The sequence below is a fragment of the Equus quagga genome, chromosome 19 (assembly GCF_021613505.1).
Source record: "Equus quagga isolate Etosha38 chromosome 19, UCLA_HA_Equagga_1.0, whole genome shotgun sequence".
Classification (NCBI taxonomy): Eukaryota; Metazoa; Chordata; class Mammalia; order Perissodactyla; family Equidae; genus Equus; species Equus quagga.
Window position 1 is genome coordinate 33,422,732 of NC_060285.1, and position 21,915 is coordinate 33,444,646.

Consider the following 21,915-nt stretch of genomic DNA (forward strand, 5'->3'; position numbering starts at 1 on the left):
AATCTTCCCCACCCTTTCCTCATCCCCTATCTGCTATCACCTCCTCTATGGAATATCTCCTGAAGACATCACCCCCAAGATTTAGGATAACTCCTGTCTTTCCCTATGTTGTGTTTCTACTGTAATCTTTGCACACTGCTAAAGTCATATCTGTAACATTTTACTCATCTAATTTGGGCATATTTACCTTCTACTTAGCTTGCCTTAAATAGTAGTGCAAGAATATGGACTTATTAATCTTTTCTTTTAACACAATGTCAGGTGCATAGTGAAGCTTCAATAAATGCTGAAAGAGCAACAGCAATATTTAATATCTAGGGCAACACGGACTAAACAATCACTTAGTGATATTTCTAAAAATTCTTGAGAACAGCTACCAGGAAAGTATTTCTAACCACAAGGTGTGTTTTTGTCATACTTCCTCTGTTAGTTTTTTTCTGTCCTTGTTAAGCTGGATAGGAAATTGCCATCATTGTGCCTAGTACAGATACCTAGTACCTAGTGCGAACTCTGCATTTGAATGAAAGGATAAATATATGGTAATGAATTATATATAACAGATTTTTCATTCTAACTTTAGAATTTAATAACAAGCAAGAAAAGTAATTCTTACTTAAAGAGGACAACAATTAGTATTCTAACTGACATATTATTTAAATAACAAAACATATTTATGCATATATCATACTTATCTACTCAAATTGGTACTTGGTACTACTGAATTTGAGTTAAAGTTTACCTGATTTTTACTGTATAAAAATGTGTGTAAATTTTATTGAGATAGTGTGGTACAGTCTTTTATACTATACTAGTAATTGTGCATAAATACTTGCATGATCTCTTTAGGGAAAAATAATCACTGTCTTTATTACCTCTCATATTAGTAATAGAAATATGATCATTAATGTCCTTCAATACTATTGCTTTACCCAAATTTTAAGTTGATTTGAAAGCACCAAATTTTTACGTCTCTCTGATAAACTGAGTAGACTGGAATGCATGAAAAGTCAGAGATTTAGAAAGAGGACCTGTCATTTATCATATCTATATCGCATACTTGCAATATACTGGACCTGGGCATATCTCTTAATGTATCTGATCATCAGTTTCCTTATTTGCATGGTGAGAATAGTGATAATTATATTCTTATCTACCTCATGAGTTTTGTGGAAGATTTAACAAAATATATTTTACAGTCCTCTGAATTAGTTATCAGCATCATCATTATTCTTTCTTTCTTCTCCATAACTCAAAACAGCTTTCATGACCATAACTCTCCTTAGCACTAACTCCTGTATTCTTGCTAAAGTCATGAGTTCAACGTTTGGTGTTATTGGTTCCACTCTAGCCAGGCCTTTTTCAGCTCACTGGAAAGAAACTAGAAATCTATAAGAAAATGATACTCTAAAAGAGAAGTTGGTAAATAAAGTACATTTCTCATCTTAGTTAGCTTCAACATTGAAAAAGACTGCTCTTTCTTCCCAATCCTCATCTCAATTTTACTATTTTTATAGTCAGTGGCAGGAAACCTCCAGTCTGTCAATGCTACACATTTTCTATCCGCATTGAAGCTTAAAGTGAACCAGAAAAATAAATCTTGCTGGTCCTCATTGTGAACCCTATGGAATAGCCTAGCCTCTATAATTTTCCACTTCACTACCACCATAGCTACAAATGGACAGTACAACTTGGCATCATAAAAAACAAAAAAACTTAAATGGAAAACAATTACATTTGTTCCTATCAATATCTGAGCCTTTTGTACAAAATGTAACAATAATCATATTTTGTAAAACCCTTTTCATTTTTGTGGCATCCTGAAGCTTTTGCTATGTCAGCAACATTCTTGCTGCTCATCAGAAAATATTGAATGCTGCCCTGAGGGCCTGTGCAGCCTTCTAAAAAGCAAAGTAGAAAAACAAATTGAGGAAGCATTAAAAAAGGCAAGCCAAGCAAGTCAGAGACACATAGTGGCACATGTCAGACAGATGAACAGTGCACTGCAAGACTTCCTTCATGTTTTCCCTAAAGTGAGGTTGAGTGTTGGATGCAAACCCATGTGAGTTGGAGAATGTAATTTACTGTTGCATTCTAATTGTTGATTTAAAAATGGACTATTAAATAACGTAGAAGTTAAGCTTAGTGCCTGGCAGAGAATAATGTGGCCACATTCATAGGTAGGGGTATGGTTTTCCTTTTCACCATTCCCTTATATGACCAGAGAATAGTTTGCTTTGGGGAAGTGTGATTTTACCCTGAGGAGCTGGAGGGAGAGAACTGAGCTCATTAACATTTTGTAGTTTGTTGCCTACAGCCCAAGTAACCTTCCAGAAACATGAAGAATTTGTGATAACACGCACAAGCATATGCACTCTATGCAAACAGCTCTATGGTGTAATAATTCACTTGTCACTTCATATCAGCATCAATTCTTTAATAAATTAGCATTTTTCTTGAGTTGATGAAAACCTAGCACACAAATTCCCACACAGTGTCTTCCCATGAAGAAATGTAATGAAGGGTTTGTACAACTAATACTCTGTTTCCATGAGCAATGATTTGAGATAAATAATAGATATGCATAGTGTTACAATGACAGAATCTTTATTTCCATGTATACATGCATATGCATGAGGTAGTAAAGAGAAGTAGATAGTCCAATAGATCCAAAGAATATTTGTCCCCAAATTGTATGTCTTCTAAACTTTGCACTATATTTAAATTCTGATATTAGACAGATCAGATTACATCTGTCTGAGGCGTCTCTGGCACAAACTAATTCTCTATTTTGCAACTGGTCTTCACAATGTCAACATTTATTTTTTTCTGCTGCGTTTCTTAAATACCCTAAAAATTTTTGATTTAGCTCAGTTATAAAATATTTCAATCCATTAAATAACAAAACTAACAAGTGGCATTATCCTCACTTCTCACTTAAATGATAAGACAAACAAAAAGAGTCTCTAGTGCTTTGATAAAGGACAAAGTAAAGTTTGATGTGCTCATTTGCATTTTTGCAACCAAAGAGCCCACAGATTACATTGCAGGTCTGGATAATGGCAGGAAAGTTCTTGGGCAAGATTTCAGAATGCTGTGGGAAAGAAATACAAATATTCATGGGCTGATAGTTTCCCTGTGGCATCAAGTTCAAGATTTCTGCAATGCAAAAATGCACACATACAAAAAAAGACAGCGTAGTGGTTGCTTGCCCTCTTTCTAAAAACATCTCACTAAATACTCAAGTGATATAATATGAAGTTTTCAAGAAATACTCTACATATAAGAAGCTCAGAATCCAAAGGGAAAAAAGAAATATGGATACAATATCAAGAAGTAGGAAGTATTAAGTAAATTAAGAGAAGTATAGATAAAATGGTAAGAGTTCAAAAAAGTGAAGAAGAATTTTTGACTGAAAATGGGGTTCAGAGAAACCTTCAGCAAAAAGGTAACAATTGGTGACCTAAAAATTAAATTTTAAAATGTGGGAATGGATAAGAGAAGAGAGCAAATCCATGGAGATTAAAATGTGAGGCAAAGGTGGGGAAGAGTACTTTTCTTAAACTGATGCACAGAATATCCCAAGCCTGAGCAGGAAAGGAAATACGTAAGAAAGCAGGTCCACATACAAAGCAATTTATAATTAGGCCTTTGAGAAATAAAATAAACAGTCTTGCACCAAATAACATCCTTCTTGGCCTTATGTATTTCTAAACAGTTCAATCCCTAAATTTCTCTAACCAGAGGTAGGGATTCTAGAACTGACAAGCAGACTGGTTTTTACTTCCTTGGTACTCAGTTTTACCCATAAGACATGGTTGATGCCACTCAATGTTGAGTTCCGAGGGAGAGTTCAGCAGAGCTTCTGTGGAGATCTGCTGCACTTCCCCAGGAGCTATCTTCAGGCACAGGGATGCTGATGCTGGTGTTGGTGTTGGAAAATTGCATAGTTCTCCTGGAACTATCCCCTTTGCACACAATGTGAGTTTCCATACCTTGGGTCTGGCCTCAACCAGAGGATTTGCCAAGCAAGTCCAAGTCCAGGCGATATCAGGCCCTCTTCTCGCGGTTGAAGCAGGATATTTAAAAATCCTCCTTGTTCTGAAATTGTTCAGAGATAGGTGATTTCAATCCTGCGACAAAACTTGATGGAGGAGCATCAGACTTGACTTGGAGGATAGAGAGTTAGAATAAACTGTATGAACATTTGTTTCTAAAAATAGTGTTGTCCTACTTGACTGGCTGTTCTGCATTTAGTTGATTTGTAGATGGCAGCCCATCAAAGATTTTGGACCTCATTTCAGAAATGGTTATTATTCTTGGATTTTGCATGACCCTTTCTTTTCACCTGTCTACCCTCCAAGCAAACTGAATTCCTTAGCTACTTTTTCTTGACTGTCTGGAATACTGCCATTCATTCTGCTGGCACACAGTGTAGACTTACAGTAGTTTAAGGGCTGCATGTATGTGGAAGGGATGTAGCCCATTTCTGTGGAGTTGTGCCTCTTCCACCACTCATACTCTAATGTATCCAAAACACAGAGATAGTCAACCTTGTAGAACTTCAAAGTAATAAAGCTAGTTGAGTAACAGTCTTTGATTGTGATCACTTGCTTTGCATTTTAAAAGATGTGGAATTGCACACAAGCAAAACATTAGAAGAAAGCACTTTTACATCATTAAAGGTCAGAGTGAGGCCTTTGGAGTTGGCAGCTCAGATCCGCTGAGCCGCCATCTTGACACTCTCCAGATGAAGCTGCTAAGGTTTCACATTTCTTCCTCCAGTTATTGCAGCAATTGCTAAAGCTCCTGTCGCAAACAATCCAAGCTTCATTTGGGTGGCAACTTTGCAATGTGCTGCTTCTAGTTAGGTGACTTTGGGCAAAATGTCAATCTGTATAAACTTCAGTGTCCTCAAACAGAAGATGCCAAGCCTCTGCCTTCTATATGGTCAAGAAGGGCGATGCTGGCCTGCAATGTATCCTGCACTGGTCCTTTGGCTCGTCTTAGCAGTCCAGCTGATTGGCATGGCTCCCCCACACATAGCTTGGAGGGAGGCAGCAAAGGGAGAGACTGCCTGAAGCAATGGGGCTCGCACCACAGTGGGCCCTAGTTCTTTTTATTTCCTACGGGAAATTTTTTTTAACATTACCACTACTCATTATCACCAGACAGAACAATCTTTGGTTACTCTACCTCAGGAGTGGGAGTAGAAGTAGGACACTGGATGAAGAAACTGCAGTTTTGATTCAAAAGCATTGTTCAGGGCCTGTGCCTCCTCTCCCTGACGAAGGGCTCCTCAGCTCTCTGCCAAGTGTCACTTTCTCATGAAATGCAGAGTACAATCAAAAGTGCAGCTAATTTCAGAACTTGAGAAATAAATAAATAAAATACTTTTGAAGAGGCATTGGGTTCCCCTTCCCCGATTTTCGCAAACAGTAGGACTGCAACAGACCAACTGGATTTGGGTTCGATACAGTTTTCCAGTTCAGGACGGCAGGGGAAGTCCGGGTCTGAATGGACCTAGTCATTGAGCTCTGCGCAGGGCTGGCTACATTTCCTCGCTAACACCTGGTCTACCCTAGGGCATTGTTTCATCATTTGTGATGACAGATCGTTTGCAAACAGCTGTCTTGATTTCTGCCCTTTGGCACCACAGCGCCCTGTTATGTCTTCCCTACTGTCTGCCTAAGCAAACATCTTCGGAAAGCCCCTGGGCTGGTAAGGAATCCTGACCTCTCCCCTAGTGTGGATCTTCCCACTTCCGGTTTAAGAACGGGACTTGCAAAACTAGCTTCTTGCTTCCCGTTTAGGGGCTGATCCTTTAGAAACAAATGGTAAAGAGCGAACAGGTTGGAAAAGCCATCAGAAATTTCTTGCTGTTGCCAAAGTTAAAGGAAGTATTAACCTGAACTCTGATAACAACAGTGAGAAGCAGACGGGAGAAATTGTAGCAAGTGAGAGGCTGAGGACTGGAGACGGCTTGGCATGTTTCTGACTGTGGGAGAGGAGGAGGAAAATATTTTTTCAGATGATTTGACTTGGTGATAAGACAGCGAGGCCTACCAAAAATGAGACTCTGGAAGGAGGAGCAGGCTGGAAGGGGAAATCATCCTATGGTTTTGAATTCCTTGTGTTTGAGTGGTCAGCAGGAAATCTACTAGAGATAAAAGTTATTATTCAAAAATTGGAACTATGCTCAGGAAGGAGTCCTGGCTAGAAATCTGAGTTTTGAATTTTGTTCAAAAAGTGGTTGTAGGAGAGGTCACCTTAATAGCAAAAGGTTGTAAAGAAGGAAGAAAAGAGAAGGTTGGATAGAGCAGTGGAAAGAGCAATACTACAGCAGGGAAAGGAGATTACTAAGGTCTGTATCCTCTGTAGTGATGGTTTGTAAACGTGTAAACATGAGAAAAACTTCAGGTAGGATCAGTATTAAATATTGAGAAAGAATACCACTTTGCCACCAACTTACCTGTTTCATTGCCAGTGAATACAGCTCTGTTTATAGATGTATAATTACATGTGTATAAATGTATAGGAATACATGCTACACTATTTATAATTTCAAAATTGCATGTAAATATGTGAATATGTAATACACATTTTGTATGTGAGTATATTTATCCATATATTCATATATAATAATCTTTACAAAAGGAATTATAGAGCGAAAATTATGTCTCTTCGTTTTAAACATGAGTTGTTTGGTATGGTGTTACATCAAAATGATTTTAAATAGCTACGTCTTTGAAGTTTGGTTATAGTAGTCTCATATATGTGACCATTCAACACCTGGCTCTTCCAAAAAAGAATGCGATTCTGCCTTTAAAAACTGATGAAGTCTTGTTGAACCAGATGTGCCAATTTTGCGTACATTTGGGGCAAAAAGGAATTATAGAGAGAAAATTATGTCTTCTCATTTTAAAAATGAGTTGTTTGGTATGGTGTTACATCAAAATGATAGGGGTCCAATTTCGTTCTTTTGCCTCCAAATATCCAGTTTTCACAGAATCACTTATTGAAGAGACTGTCCTTTCTGCATCGAGTATTCATGGCTCTCCTGTCAAATGTTAGTTGATTGTACGTGCATGGGTTTGTTTGTGTCCTCTTGATTCTGTTTTGTTGTTCTATGTGTCTGTATTTATGATAGTACCGTACTGTTTTGATTACTATGGCTTTGTAATATACTTTGAAATCAGGAAGCATGATGGCTGTAGCTTTGTTTTTCTTTCTTAGGATTGCTTTGGGTATAGGGCATGTGTTGTGGTTCCACACAAATTTTAGAATGTTTTTTCTATTTCTATGAAAAATGCCTTTTGAATTTTGATAGGGATTGCATTCAATCTATAGATGGACATTTTAACAATGTTAATCCCTCTGATCCATGAACACAGGATATCTTTCTATTTGTTTGTATCTTCCTCAGTTTCTTCCATCAATGTCCTGTGCTGCCTTTTGAAAATGGCCCCCAGCCCCAAACTGGAGAAATCATAGGGCTTACTTCTTTCATTTCCTTTCTCTCAGGGTTCATCGCCCAATGCTGCCTGATGTCTGGTATCTGAAAATATCCATCATCAACTGTGGGTGAAATACAGCTCCTCCTGGAAATTCAGAGGGAAATTTTAGTGCTTCCTTTTCAATTCCGAGTTTCTAGAGTTACAAGATAGTGCAGTGATCACCTCCAACTGTGGCAGGTAGCTTGCTTACCTCTTTTTCCCTCTTCTTTTTATTATCACCATATTATCATGAATTTATATTGTCAGTATTTTACTATCAATCATAGTCTTTTTTAAAGAATTGTTTTCCCCAAATTTCCTCAATGGAAGCCTCTTTAAGCTAGAAGAGAATAAAGGAAATTCTCCGTTTAGCATCAAGATAGGAAAGGATTTTTTAAATATAGTACAAAAAACCCAACAACCATGAAACAAATTTGACATCAAAAACTCTATACTGCAAAAGTCTTACCAACAAGAAAATACAAGAAATACTTGAAGAAGATATTTAGATAATTTCAACATAAGCAAAGATTAGTGTTTATCTGTGCATTTCTGCACATATATTTAAAACTCCTACAAATCAACAAGGAAAATAAGAATCACTAGAGAAAGATATGGCCAAAGGAAATGAAGAACAATTCTTTTTTTTTAAGGGAACTCACATAAACTTTATTTTTAAACATTTTTATTGAAGTATAATTGACATACAATGTCCTATTAGCTTCAAGTATACATCATAGTGATTTAATGTTTAACTATATTATAAAATCATCACCACAAGTCTAGTTATCTGTTACCATACAAAATTATTAAAATATCGTTGACCATATTCCCTATGTGTACATTACATTGCTATGGTTTATTACTTTTATAACTGGGTGTTTGTACCTCTTAATCCCTTTCACCTGTTTGGCACACTCCCCCAACGCTCTCCCTTCTGCCTGTTCTCTGTGTTTATGAGTCTGTTTTTGTTTTGTTTGTTTGTTTTGGTTTTTAGATTCCACATATAAGTTAAACTATGCAGTATTTGTCTTTCTCTGGCTGACTTATTTCACTTACCATAATACTCTCTAAGTCCCTCCATGTTGTTGCAAATGACAAGATTTCATTCTTTTTTATGGCTGAGTAATATTCCATTGTATATGTTTTATATATATATATATATATACACACACACACATATATATATAAATATGATGTGAGATATATATATCTTACTTCTTTATCCATTCATCTTATGATGGACATTTAGTTTGCTTCCATATCTTGGCTTTCATATATAATGCTACAATGAACATAAGAGTGTATATGCCTCTTTGAATTAGTGTTTTCATTTTCTTCAGATAAATATCCATAGGTGGGATTGCTGGGTTGCATGGTAGTTCTATTTTTAATTTTTGAGGATTTTCCATACTGTTTTCCAAAGTGGCTGCATCAATTTATATTCCCAACAGTGTACGAGGGTTTCCTTTTCTCCACATCCTCTCCAACTCTTGTTATTTTCTGTCTTTTTGGTAATAGCCATTATAGCAGCTGTGAAGTGGTATCTCATTATGGTTTTGATTTACGTTTCCCTGATGATTAGTGATATTAAGCATCTTTTCATGTGCATCTTGGCTGACGGTATGTCTTCTTTGGAAAAACATCTATTCAAGTCCTCTGTCCATTTTTTACTCAGGTTTTTGTTTTTGTATTAACTTGTATAAGTTCTTTATGTATTTTGGTTATCAACCCCCTTATCAGATGTATGATTTTCAAATATCTTCTCCCATTCAGTAGGTTACCTTTTTTTTCTTTTCTTTTATTTTGAGAAAGATTAGTCCTCAGCTAACATCTGCCACCAATCTTCCTCTTTTAGCTGAGGAAGATTGGCCCTCAACTAAGATCTGTGCCCATCTTCCTCTGCTTTATATGTGGGACGCCTGCCACAGCATGGCTTAATAAGCGGTGCATAGGTCTGTGCCTCGGATCTGAACCAGTGAACCCCAGGCTGCCAAAGCAGAGCACATGAACTTAACTGCTGTGCCACCAGGCCAGCCCCAGTTGCGTTTTTGTTTTGTTGATGGTTTTCTTTGCTTTGAAAAGCTCTTCAGTTTGATGTAATTCCATTTGTCTGTTTTTGCTTTTGTTGCCCTTGTCTGAGGAGACTAGTCCAAAACAATATTGCTGAGATCGATGTCAAAGAGCTGACTGCCTATGTTTTCTTCCAGAAGTTTTATGGTTTCAGGTCTTACATTTAAGTCTTTAATCCATTTTGAATTTATTTTTGTGTATGATGTAAGATAGTGGTCCATGTTCATTCTTTTGCGTGTAGCTGTCCAGTTATCCCAACACCATTTTTTGAAGAGACCGTCTTTTCCCCGTTATATATTGCTGCTTCCCTTGTCATAGATTAATCAACCATATATGCATGAATTTATTTCTGGGCTCTCTATTCTATTTCGTTGATCTACATGTTTGTTTTTATGCCAGTAGACAACAATTCTTAGAATATATCTTTTCAGAATTCTTCCATTCTCTGCCTTTGTTAAGACTTTCTCCCTGTTCCTAATATTCTTTCCTATAATTTATAAGGATTCATAAATTCTTTATTGCATTAATTCATTGAAGAGACATTTTTTGCCAGCCATGTCCTAGACATTGTTCTAAGAGTTTGGGGTCCAAGCCTTTTTCACTTCCTGAAGCAATTTAAGCACAAAAATACTTATTCTAAAGCTGAATCTGGAGAGACCCAGTACAGAACTCAAGGTGGCACAATTTCCAGACTATACTTGATTTTAGACAAATATGATTTAACTAGTCTTTTGGTCATTTCAGCTATGTTTTTATTTTTTTAAGGAACAATCAGTAATCTAAATGAATCTGTGCCTGGAGGATATCACAAATATAGAAGAATGAAATGGGAAAAAAGTAGTTCTTCACTAATCTTGCCTTTTTGCTGTCCATGAGTTATTATAAACAGCCACACTTACAGTCAGTAGATCAAATAAGGCAATGTAAATATGCTACTCCAGGATTTACTCTGATTAACAAGAATAATTAGAAAAATAAGCAAAGCAATTATAACTCAGAAATTCTTGAATATGTCTGGACTTATCTCCAAAACTTTGACTTCCTATGTGACTTATCTTTCTTTCACCCAAATTCCCTCCCTGGAGCTCTTTTCAAAGCACCTAGTGTGGGATCAGTATTAGACCCATACTTTCAGTTTCTCTCATTTTTGTTACATTATAATATGGGTAGGTAGATGTTATCTCAATGTTTGTTTTTCTCTTTTATTTTTATTATGTTTCTCATCAAAGGATTATTTTTTATTATGTTATTGTTACTGATGTGTATTTGTTCGGAAATAACCTTGAGACTTGCTTTTCATTTTGATTTACTGCACATCAATACAAATCACTGCACTGACCTGTTGTTAATCTATTAATAATCTGTGCCAACCTTATGTATGAAGTTGGAAACAATTTTCGTTAAAACATTCGAAGGGTGAAGCTTTTGATATATATGATGAGGAAATATTTGCATCCAAAATTAATTGTTAGTAATTCTGTGCCTCTTTTCCACAGGAAAGAATGTTTAAATTTCATCAAATGAAATATATTTTTGAGACACTGGATAAAATGAGATGCCTGCGAAAACGTTCTACAGTGTCTTTCTTGGGAGTTCTTGTCATTTTCCTTCTATTTATGAACTTGTACATTGAAGATAGCTACGTGCTGGTGAGTTTGGGAGAATGATTATTTTTTGTTCAGATAAGACCTAAGTCGAACTAGACTCAGTCCACTTGTAACCTCACTTCAATCCCAGGCTGTTGCGATAGCCTTAGCTTGAGCAAAATTCTAACGTTGATTTTCTATCTAGCTACCTTTTGTGTTAATTACATCTTACTAACATTACAATTGTTTTGATTTATTTTGCAATATTTTCTTTAATACTTAATACATTTAATTACAAATAAGTTAGCTCTCATCATTATGCCCAATTAATATTATATAGAACCATTACAATTTTTGAGCCTGAATTTGAAATATATAGAATAAACAAAATATGCTTAACATATTACTCCTTACTTTCTCTACTTTCCTGTATTATCATCAAAATTTTTAAAATCCCATTGTCTAATTAGTTATCCTAATTGTGCTATTTATTTTATTAAGAAGGAATATTTTATTACAAAGTGTGACATCTTGTTTCGATTTTTATTGTCCTAAATGGCCACCATGTTATATATCTATATTCACTGAAAAGTAATATAGAACCTCAGGAACTAAAGATATTAATGTGAAAACCAGTAGTTTAAAAAAGATAAAATTAGTAGACAATATACAAATGAATTTTTAAGTGAATTGTGGAAATAAATAAAATGGCATATTCTGGCTAATTCTGAGAACTCAATTTGTTTCTATTATTTATTGTTGTTGTTATAATTATCACATCATTTTATGTCTGATGGGAATAATATGGACATTATTGCTTATTCACTTTTTCTATCTGAATTGAGCTTAAGATATCCAGAAAAATCCTAATCTTTGTATTACTCCTGTTCACATATTTCAGAAAATCAAAACCTTTGGTTACAAAGAGGACTGAATACTTTCCATCAGGCAAGCATGCTGAAAGTTTCAATTAATGTCTTAGCAAGAAAGAATCTGACAATAACCACAGAGAGCATTTCCCATGGTTTGTTAACTATCTACTATTTGTCAGATTCTATTCTGTAGCCTATGAACCTACCATATCATCTTAGTTGGTACAGATCCTTGTAGGAGGTCTTCTGTAAAGCATCTTGCTTCCTTTAGCGTTGTTTTTTGATGGTGGAATCCTGCCAGATTCCTAGATCTTGACTCTACCTGGGCCATTTACCTTCAAGTATAGGTCTTAATATGGTGGACACTTCATTCTCCCATCCATAGTCAATTCACAATGGTTGAAATTACAACAAACTAATGAAATTTGACTAGGCATGATTTAGGTAAACTGGATTTAGTCGCAAACTGGAGAAACTTACTAGTGATATGCACTTTGGATTTTTTTTAACCTGATTATTAGGTTTATTGGATTTAAGGATAATAGAGCAAGGCCCATGTGATCCAGCTATCTTTTTCTTGATAGAATTAAAGATCATAAATTCACTAGAGAAGCTCTTGAGTAATGATTTAATTTTGTAATAAAAATTTATTTCTTACATCTGTGTCTACTGGTAGAAGTAAATCAAAGCTTGTAAATCAAAAACATGTTATTGGCAGGATGCTTGTGAATTCAATGACTTGCTGCATTTATGAAACACTTTTAAGTGCAGTTTCAATGTTTCACTTTAAACGGACAAAAGATCATTGTACGCAACAAACCTCCTTATATTTTTTTGGAATAGAACCTCTCCAAATTCACTATAAAAAGTGTAAGGAGTAGTAGAGTATATATCCATAAGAAGCTGAAATGCTATTGCTTTGTTTTGTAAATTTTTACACGTTCCTATCTAAACATTGATCCTAGCCACCTAATAAAAGTTATGATTTAATGAAGTAGCTCTAACTAAAGAGTACTTTCTCAGTGAAATTTTTTCTGGCTACATTAGCCATATAACTACTCAAATTTGCAAGTTAGCCTAGGTGCAGAGAAGAGGTTGCATCTTAGCTTTAAACATTGAAATTATTTTTAAATAATTTTATTAAGTCGGAAAAAGTGGGTTAAAATGATTGTTAAATACAAGCACCCTCACTTATTGAAAATTCAATGACAGTATTTTTACCAGCTTAATTTTTCACTATATACTAAATGATGTTTTCTACCTAAATTGCGTATTGAGCTAAATTTTATCCCAAAGCTTAATACGTATAAAGATTTGAAACTTTCTTCAGATCGTTAATGTAAAATTACATTAAGCTTGTTGTTCTAAAAATGTTTAATATCTATGGAAAACTGGCCCCCTACTGGGATATAATGCAATTTCTTTTAAGTACTTCCCACTTTTTGACCCTTTTATCTGTGTTTATTTCATTTTTCATAAAGTTATCTGACTTGATTTTCTTTTGGGACTCCAGAATGCCACACTGCCTGAAATTTTCTAAGCATGCACGTTAGTGCGTCTTTCTTTTTCTGTCTTGCTTATTTCAGGGGGAAGTAGTAGTCATAATTCAGAGAAATCAGGTAAACAATTAGAAGTTGTAAGGTCTCTGGAATTACTTAGCACATTCTATTCTGCTCTTTTTGGCGAGAAAATCCACTGGTGGCCTGAAATCCTGCGCATATAGCAGTTCAGTCTGTTGCTTACATGTTAGGGGCATATGTGCCTTTCAGTGAGAAAGGAAGCTGAGCTCAGTGTAAGAGACAAATAGTATTACAAGGAAAGCTAAGTAGAAGAGACGCTGCATGCCCAATCAACTTAGCCTCTCAGCTGTGAGCATCTTCAAAGTAGCCACTAGAGTATATATTTAGTCTGTAGCTAGTCTGTTGAATTGCATTCCCATCCAGAAAATGATTGTCATAAAGCTTTGTCTTGTTACTGAGAAATACACTACAGCATAGTAGCTACAGAAAGAAGGTATCCAGGGAGAGCCTGGCTGTTCAGGTAGATGCCTCTGGAAAGCAGCCAACAAGGCTGAGTCAGGTGAAAGCCACATTATTTATTTATGCTGAAATGTGTAAAGAAACTTGTTCTTGAGAATTTAATAAAGTGCTTTCATATAAGTTCCGTTTCATTTTATATTCTATTATATCCTTCAATCAGGATGAATGTACACTATCTTATCACAGAAAAGGTCTGGATTTTTACATGTTCAAGAAAGAATTCTTAAAGAAATATTCAATATCCTTCACTTCTGTTAGATTGTGACATCACATAAGAACAGAATGGTAAAATGAATTCAGAGTTGTGACTACTGTGATTTTTATGGGTATTTCTTTTAGACGCTATTGATTATGGACACTGTTATATTCCTATTAAAATAGTTGAGGCTAAACTGAATCCCTGGTTACTTTTGGTAATCCTACATTTGTTTATTTTAAAACTTTAATGATGTTTTATAAGTTTTCAGAAAGACAAAGATGAAAATATTTCTGTGTGAAAAATTTTAAATAATCAAAATTCAATGGATATTCAATTAGCATATTTATAAGAAATCTAGCACCCAAGATTTAATTTCATATATTTTGAAAGTCTATAACTTACAGATGGCCAATCCATTATAAATCTTATAAAAGACTAAAGTGTATTTTCTTTGTCCAAATTATCAAGGCAGTATAAAATATAGAAATACAGTGTTAAAGGCCAAATATAGGTTCATAAACATAATTGAACATACAGAAAAGATATTCAGAATGAATCTTGATTTAGCAAGGACAAGATTGAAAGCTCTTCCCGGTCATAGCCACTATTCTCAGTTTTTATTCTAAGACAATTCCAGTTTGGCCATAGATTTAAAAGTTTGAGTTAGTCACCCCTTCCATTGACATATGAATTTGAGGTGAAGTAGTGACTGTTTCAATTGAGGTAAAACTTGTATTTGAATTCTAATTTTTTAGAGCAGGAGTTTAATTAAAGTTTTACTGACCACAGCCAAATAATATGATGACCAAACTTATTTAATATCTTCACTTTCTCTATAGTCTTAATGGCTTGCACATGCCTGACCTGCCATTCTATGCTGAATAGCAGAAATAGACCCATGTAACACCACAGAGTACAGTAGACACTTTGCCAAAAAAGAAACATTTCTTTTTAATTAGATTTCCCCAAACATATCCTATTAATGGTAGTAAACCATATACAAAAGCTAAGTAAGTCATCATTTTGCTGATAATGTATAGCCAATAGAACTTCATCAAATGGTGATTAAATAATCAAAATCTACAATTGGACTTATATCAGAGATGAGAGAAAAAAGGAAGCAACTAATGGTTAATAGAATATGTTTTAAGCTGAATATGAATATGTTTTCTTGGATATAAACCTACCTGAAGATTGAATGATGTAAGTCTGTTACCAAATAGTTTAAAGGATCCTAAATATAAAAAGGACCAGACTTCATTTCCAACAGAATACCACACACACATACACACAAGCACACGTCTCAAGGGAAAGACTTGTGCAAGGTCTGAAGACATTTCCTTTACTTGGTACAAATGTATCTTAACGGAGCTACCTCAAAGACCTTGGAAAAAACTGCCACGTCACAAGGACCATGGCTGTCCATTCCCAACAGACTTCGATTCTAGCGGTCATGTAAGAGACTGAATAAAGCATCTTGATTAATGAATTATCCAAAATACAACTCTTATGTCCACTGCTGCATACTTTCTAATCATTCCTAAAGTTTCCCACTCATGGAAATAACGTGTGGTCTTTTATTTGACAGTGCTGGAAGAAGAGTAAATACTTAATATGACTCAAAAATGGGGAATTTAGTGGCAATTAGCTTTACATGGAACTTTAAAACAGATTAGTGTCAAATTTTAAGATCCTTGAATTATTGTAAAGCATTTGAATTTTAACATGAAGGCAGTGGGAGTCTTCATGTAGAGACTTTTTATCCAGAGGATGCCATTACTAATGTATGCGATAGAAAAGCAAATGTAAGTCTACTATCGAGTGGAAGAGGGTAGAGACTCCAGATAGGCATTCAGGGGAGAGATAATGATTGACAGCATGTGGTCCCAGTGACTGAGATTTATATAACACCCATATTACATATCAGCCCCATATATTTACTGCATAAGGAGAAACTTTATTTAAGCTGTGACCAGCTGTTATTTATTTATTTTCTCTGCCTCCTCCTTGGCATTCAGGAAGGAGACAAACAATTTGGAAGGGAAACATCCACCCATCAACTGAACTCAGAACGCTATGTGCATACTTTCAAAGATTTATCAAATTTCTCGGGAGCCATCAATGTCACCTATCGCTACTTAGCTGCCACACCTTTACAAAGAAAACGTAAGTATCTTTACACTTGTAAATCAAGAACGTGTAAAATATATTGTTTTAAAATAATGATAATTTGCTTCATTTTTATAGCAATAAAAGTTTCTAGGCTTTACCAGTGTAATATATTCTTTGGGAAATATTTCAATGTCTCTTCGTAAATTGCAGTTATTCATTGATCCAATTCCATTAATAAAAAAAATTAAAATGCCTATTTGTAGTATGATCTTTTTAACAGTTTTCTGTAGAACTGTATAGAGAGACAAAGAAAAATCAATTTGTTTTAAATTTTAAAAGTTAGCTTTTAAAAATAACTGTTCCCATCTTGATACATTTTCTAACTCTAATAATTTGGTTTTTATGACTTGCCACCAGTTTTGAAATAGTGAAAGTCATTGTATTAGTTCCTTAAGGTGCTATAACAAACTATCTGGTTTGAAACAGCAGAAATTTATTCTCTCACATTTCTGGAGCCAGAAGTCCGAAATCAAGGTGCTGGGTAGCCCCACACTCCCTCCAAAAGTTCTAGGGGAGAATTCTTCCCTGCCTCTTCCAGCTTCTGGTAGCTCTTAGCCTTCCTTGTATGGTGGCATCATAACTCCAGTCTCTTCCTCCATCTTAATGTGTCCTTCTTCCCCATGTCTCCCTGTGTCCTCTCCTCTTCTTTAGAAGGACTCCAGTTATTGAATTTAGGATCCTCTCTAAATCCAATATGATTTAATCTCAAGATTCTTAACTAATTACATCTGGAAATATTCTATTTCCAAATAAGATCCCATTCTGAGGTTCCAGATAGACATGGCTTTTTGGAGGAAACTATTCAACCCATCACAGGCGGTTTAGATCCAAGAAGTAACATACTACATTTCATGGATTTCAAGACGCCATGGAGTATAGAAAGTGTCACGATCGAATTAATGTAGCACTAAGAAAGTATAAGCATTATCAGTTTTAATTGTAAGATGCCATCAATTGTAATATGCAACCTGATTTTAAAGTATTTCTATGTGAAAAATATGAATTTTAAAATCAACCAAGTGCAGTGATATCATGAATTTCCTTTTTTTCTCTTTTTCTTCAACATTATATTTTTTTCCCTTTTTTTATTTTGCTGGGGTCATATTGATTAACATATAAATTTCAGTTATATATTATTATATTTCAATTTCTGTATAGACTGCATCATGTTCACCACCAATAGTCCAGTTTTAACCATCACCATACATATGTGCCCCTCTACCCCTTTCATCCTCCAAACAACTCCATGAATTTCTTAATAAATTGTGTGGACACCACAAAATTGAGTTCCCTGTTGGGAGTGTTTGTGCAAGTGAGTTTGTGAGCACTAGGTTGAGGAAATTTTAACTTAGTTAATTCAGCTTTCATTAAATCTTTTTTTTTCTTTCATTCTACCATTTCAAATGTCTATGTTCTTAAACTTCCTTCTAATTGCATAAAACTGCCACTATTTCTTAATCTCCATCTGTTACACTGCCTTTATTCAAACATTACTAATGCCCCCTTTCCATGCTAAGCTTACTAATGCATATTTGCACAAATGCCAATTGCTTTACCCTGAAGAGGCAATATAAAACAATGCAAACAATATAAAACAGGGTGAGAGCAGGGCAGCTTCCATCTTGGCACTCCACCAGTTATGAAGTGTCACACTTTGCACAAATTACCTCATGATCTCACTGTGACTTACTTTCCTCGTCTATAAAGCAGGGATGATGACAAGCACAAAGCTATGCCAAAGACTGTTATGAATGTTCAAGATGCATATTACAGGTTAAGTGCATAGACTCCTGCCTTTTGTGTAGAAAGTAGTCTGGAAGTGTTGGCCATTATTGAGCATTAATGAAGGCTGGTGGCTGGAGTTTAATGGTACCAGGTAACGTATTAGTTTTTGAGTAGAAGTCAACATTGTAAGCCCAAGCATTTAAACAAAATGTGTAAATCTCTACCTCTCTGACATACTAGTAAAAAAGATTTTTCTTGGAAGGGGCTTATTCAGTACCACACAAATCATATCATGTAGGTGTTGTATTAAAACAGTAATCTTGGGGGATACGAACATTTCCCTATTTTCCAAATGGTGGTTCTGAGATTTTATTCAATGGTGAGTCATAGTGAGAATAAGAGCCTTAAAAAGTGGAAACATTTCAATAGAATGACATCTAACACTTCTCAGAAGCAAACTGCCATTTCACAGGGTTTTATTTTATTCCCTAAAAATATCCAATTCTAATTTTAGATTTTAAGTATCTGAATAAAAATTTGTCCAGACAAAATTACTATAAAATGTGTTTCAAAATAAATAAAACAGTAATATTTATGTCTTGGAACAGTGTACCATATACTTGAAAAATAATGCAGTTTTTCAAAAATAGCTTATGATACCGTTTGCATTCTAATTAACATTTAGATGAATTTCAAAATAAAACTGTGAAGTCCAGCTATGAATTCTTCTGGTACAAGATGACAGTGATCAAAGAAAAATGAAAATATATGACATGTTTTCTAAGAAAAATTTAAAGATGATTAAAAGAATGTTACCCTTAATTTTCTTTTTCATCATCTGAAAAGAATTTGTCATCTTTAACTGCGAATTCCCTTCTCCTTTTGCAGGTTTTTAAAAAAATAGCATGGATGTTCTCTAAATATCTCTCTATTTTCTATAATGGGCATATATGAGAACATTAAACTGCAGAACGCTTTAAACTATATTTTTAATTTCATAAGCAAATGTTTACTGTAATAGAGTTCATATATCATTGTGCTTAAAATGCAATTTTTTTCATAGAAAATGTCAATTATATATAAAGTAGTACAGCCTTTATATATTTAGCATAACACTTTAATCACAAAATGTTCTATACATAATCCTCACTAGGTTTACTTCATTTAGTAGCAGGCCTAAGGGGAAAATATCTTTCTTTTTTTCCTTTTTCTGTTATTCAAAACCTATCTCACATTTAACTTGTCTTTCTTCTGAATTCTTTTGCTCAGGGTTTCTTACAATTGGACTTTCGTCAGTAAAACGAAAAAAAGGAAACTATTTACTTGAGACAATCAGGTCAATTTTTGAGCAATCCAGCTATGAAGAGCTGAAGGAGATTTCAGTGGTGGTTCATCTGGCAGAGTTTAATTCATCCTGGCGTGAGGTCATGGTTCAGGATATTACACAGAAATTTGCCCACCATATTATTGCAGGAAGATTAATAGTTATACATGCTCCAGAGGAGTATTACCCAATCCTGGATGGCCTTAAAAGAAATTACAATGATCCAGAAGATAGAGTCAGATTTCGTTCCAAGCAAAATGTAGACTATGCGTTTCTGCTTAATTTTTGTGCCAATACTTCAGACTATTATGTAATGCTTGAAGACGATGTTCGATGTTCAAAAAACTTCTTAACTGCCATCAAGAAAGTCATTACATCTCTAGAAGGAACTTACTGGGTAACTCTTGAATTCTCTAAGCTTGGCTACATTGGAAAACTTTACCATTCTCATGACCTCCCACGTTTGGCACATTTTTTATTAATGTTTTATCAAGAAATGCCTTGTGATTGGCTGCTGACTCATTTCCGGGATCTGTTGGCTCAGAAAAATGTGATCCGTTTTAAACCATCTCTCTTTCAGCACATGGGTTATTATTCATCATATAAAGGGGCTGAGAATAAGCTGAAGGATGATGATTTTGAAGAGGAGTCATTTGACATCCCTGATAACCCTCCTGCAAGCCTATATACCAACATGAATGTTTTTGAAAGTTATGAAGCAAGCAAGGCGTATAGCAGTGTTGATGAGTACTTTTGGGGGAAACCACCTTCAACAGGAGACATCTTTGTGATTGTATTTGAAAATCCAATTGTAATTAAAAAAATTAAAGTGACTACTGGAACAGAAGATCGGCAAAATGACATTTTACATCATGGAGCCCTAGATGTTGGGGAAAATGTCGTACGTTTCAAAAGAATTAGACAATGTGTTACTTATGTAAGACTAGGGGAATTCAAAAATGGAAACTTTGAAATGTCAGATATGAATCAAAAAATTCCATTTGATATACACTGCATAAGGATTTACGTTACCAAAACACAAAAGGAATGGCTGATTATTAGGAGTATTAGCATTTGGACTTCCTAGCTGAGTAAACCAATGTGTCCAATTCCTGAAGCAGGTCTTCCTGTTTCCTTGTTTGCTCCCTTCCTCTTTTGCTGCCTTTGTCCTTGGGAGGGAAAGCAATGGATGGGATATTTTAAAAGAAAAGTCAATGGTCTCGGCAGTTTTGATTTACACATTGTCAATATAATTTTACTCTACTACACACTTGTATTTATTTTAACTTCTGAAGTTGAGTATCAGTCCATAGTTAATACTACTTTCATTTATACTTTTTAATGTTATCATGTTAGTTTTAAAATTTCTGCTGAATGTTAAAAAGGTAACATGAAGGATTGAAAGTGAAAACATTTAGTTTGTTGGATGGTAAGTCTTGAAAAATAGTTGCCAACTATATACACTTCCTCAAGAATTGATTTCATTATATCATCAGGTAGCTTTTATTAAGCATCTGCGTGAATATGCAGTTGGTTAGAATGATAATCTGTTTTTTTCTTGTAAACTTAGGTTTCCATAGACTTCTATACATCTGTAATGGATACTTCCTCATGGAAGTGATGTCTTTACAACAGAATTTTGTGTTTAGGTTGGGTGATGGAAAGGCAAAGAAGACAAAAAATCTCTCCCTTGATTATTTATATGAAAGGGGACATTGTTCATTGTATAAAAACATTTAATTGAGCACCTATTGTTAATAAATTTTCTGTGGGAAGCAGTCTTTTTCTAGTTTCCCTTTTGCAAATGAGAATAGTTATGCTCGATATTTTCAGGTTACATTGGGTACCTGCATTTAATAGAAGAAATTTGAGAAGGCCTATAGTTAGTTCATTCTTACAAACATTTTCAGTATATGCAGAAAATTTTGAAATTGGTTTTATACATTTTGTATTAAAATTTATGTGATTGAAATCATTGTGATTTATCATATACTTTTTTGGAGTTTAAATGGGCATCTTATAAAGGAGAGGAGTAAGAAGCATAAAAATCAGTTGACTTTTCTACGCTCAGAGCTAGTTCATAGCAAAGCCAGAATGAGAGATCAGATGTTCCGATACCCAGACAATGCTCTTTCCCTCATCTAGAGATTGCTCCTTACGTAATTTATGCCTTCTATTCCCTGCTACCTGAGTCTCAGATAACAAGTTACGCTGTCTGAAAATAGCTGATACAATTCTTCCATAAGTCATATTATCATTCTTTGGAACAATTCTAAAGTGTCCTAAATGATGCTGTTGTGGCATATGCATCCAAGTGATAAGCAAACTTGACAAATATCACTGTAAGGGACTGGACAATTGTGTCTACACCATGTATCTGTTAAAGCAATTCAGGGCACCATAGTGCACCCTAAAGACATTGGTTTTTCAGA

General features: G+C 34.9%; 1 protein-coding gene across 1 annotated transcript; it reads left to right on the forward strand.

Moving 5' to 3' along the window:
* The first annotated feature begins 7,653 nt into the window (after nucleotides 1-7,653).
* Nucleotides 7,654-20,570, forward strand: MGAT4C (MGAT4 family member C). The gene is made up of 4 exons (XM_046645921.1): nucleotides 7,654-7,691; nucleotides 11,063-11,215; nucleotides 16,281-16,428; nucleotides 19,429-20,570. The coding sequence occupies exons 2-4, from the start codon at nucleotides 11,069-11,071 to the stop codon at nucleotides 20,568-20,570; spliced, it is 1,437 nt and encodes a 478-aa protein (XP_046501877.1). The 5' UTR covers nucleotides 7,654-7,691; nucleotides 11,063-11,068.
* Nucleotides 20,571-21,915: the final 1,345 nt, after the last annotated feature.

Coding starts and splice junctions, on each gene's coding strand:
- MGAT4C (XM_046645921.1), top strand. CDS start 11,069: ATGTTTAAATTTCATCAAATGAAATATATTTTTGAGACACTGGATAAA. Junction 11,216..16,280: donor TTGAAGATAGCTACGTGCTG/GTGAGTTTGGGA, acceptor CTTGGCATTCAG/GAAGGAGACAAACAATTTGG. Junction 16,429..19,428: donor CACACCTTTACAAAGAAAAC/GTAAGTATCTTT, acceptor TCTTTTGCTCAG/GGTTTCTTACAATTGGACTT.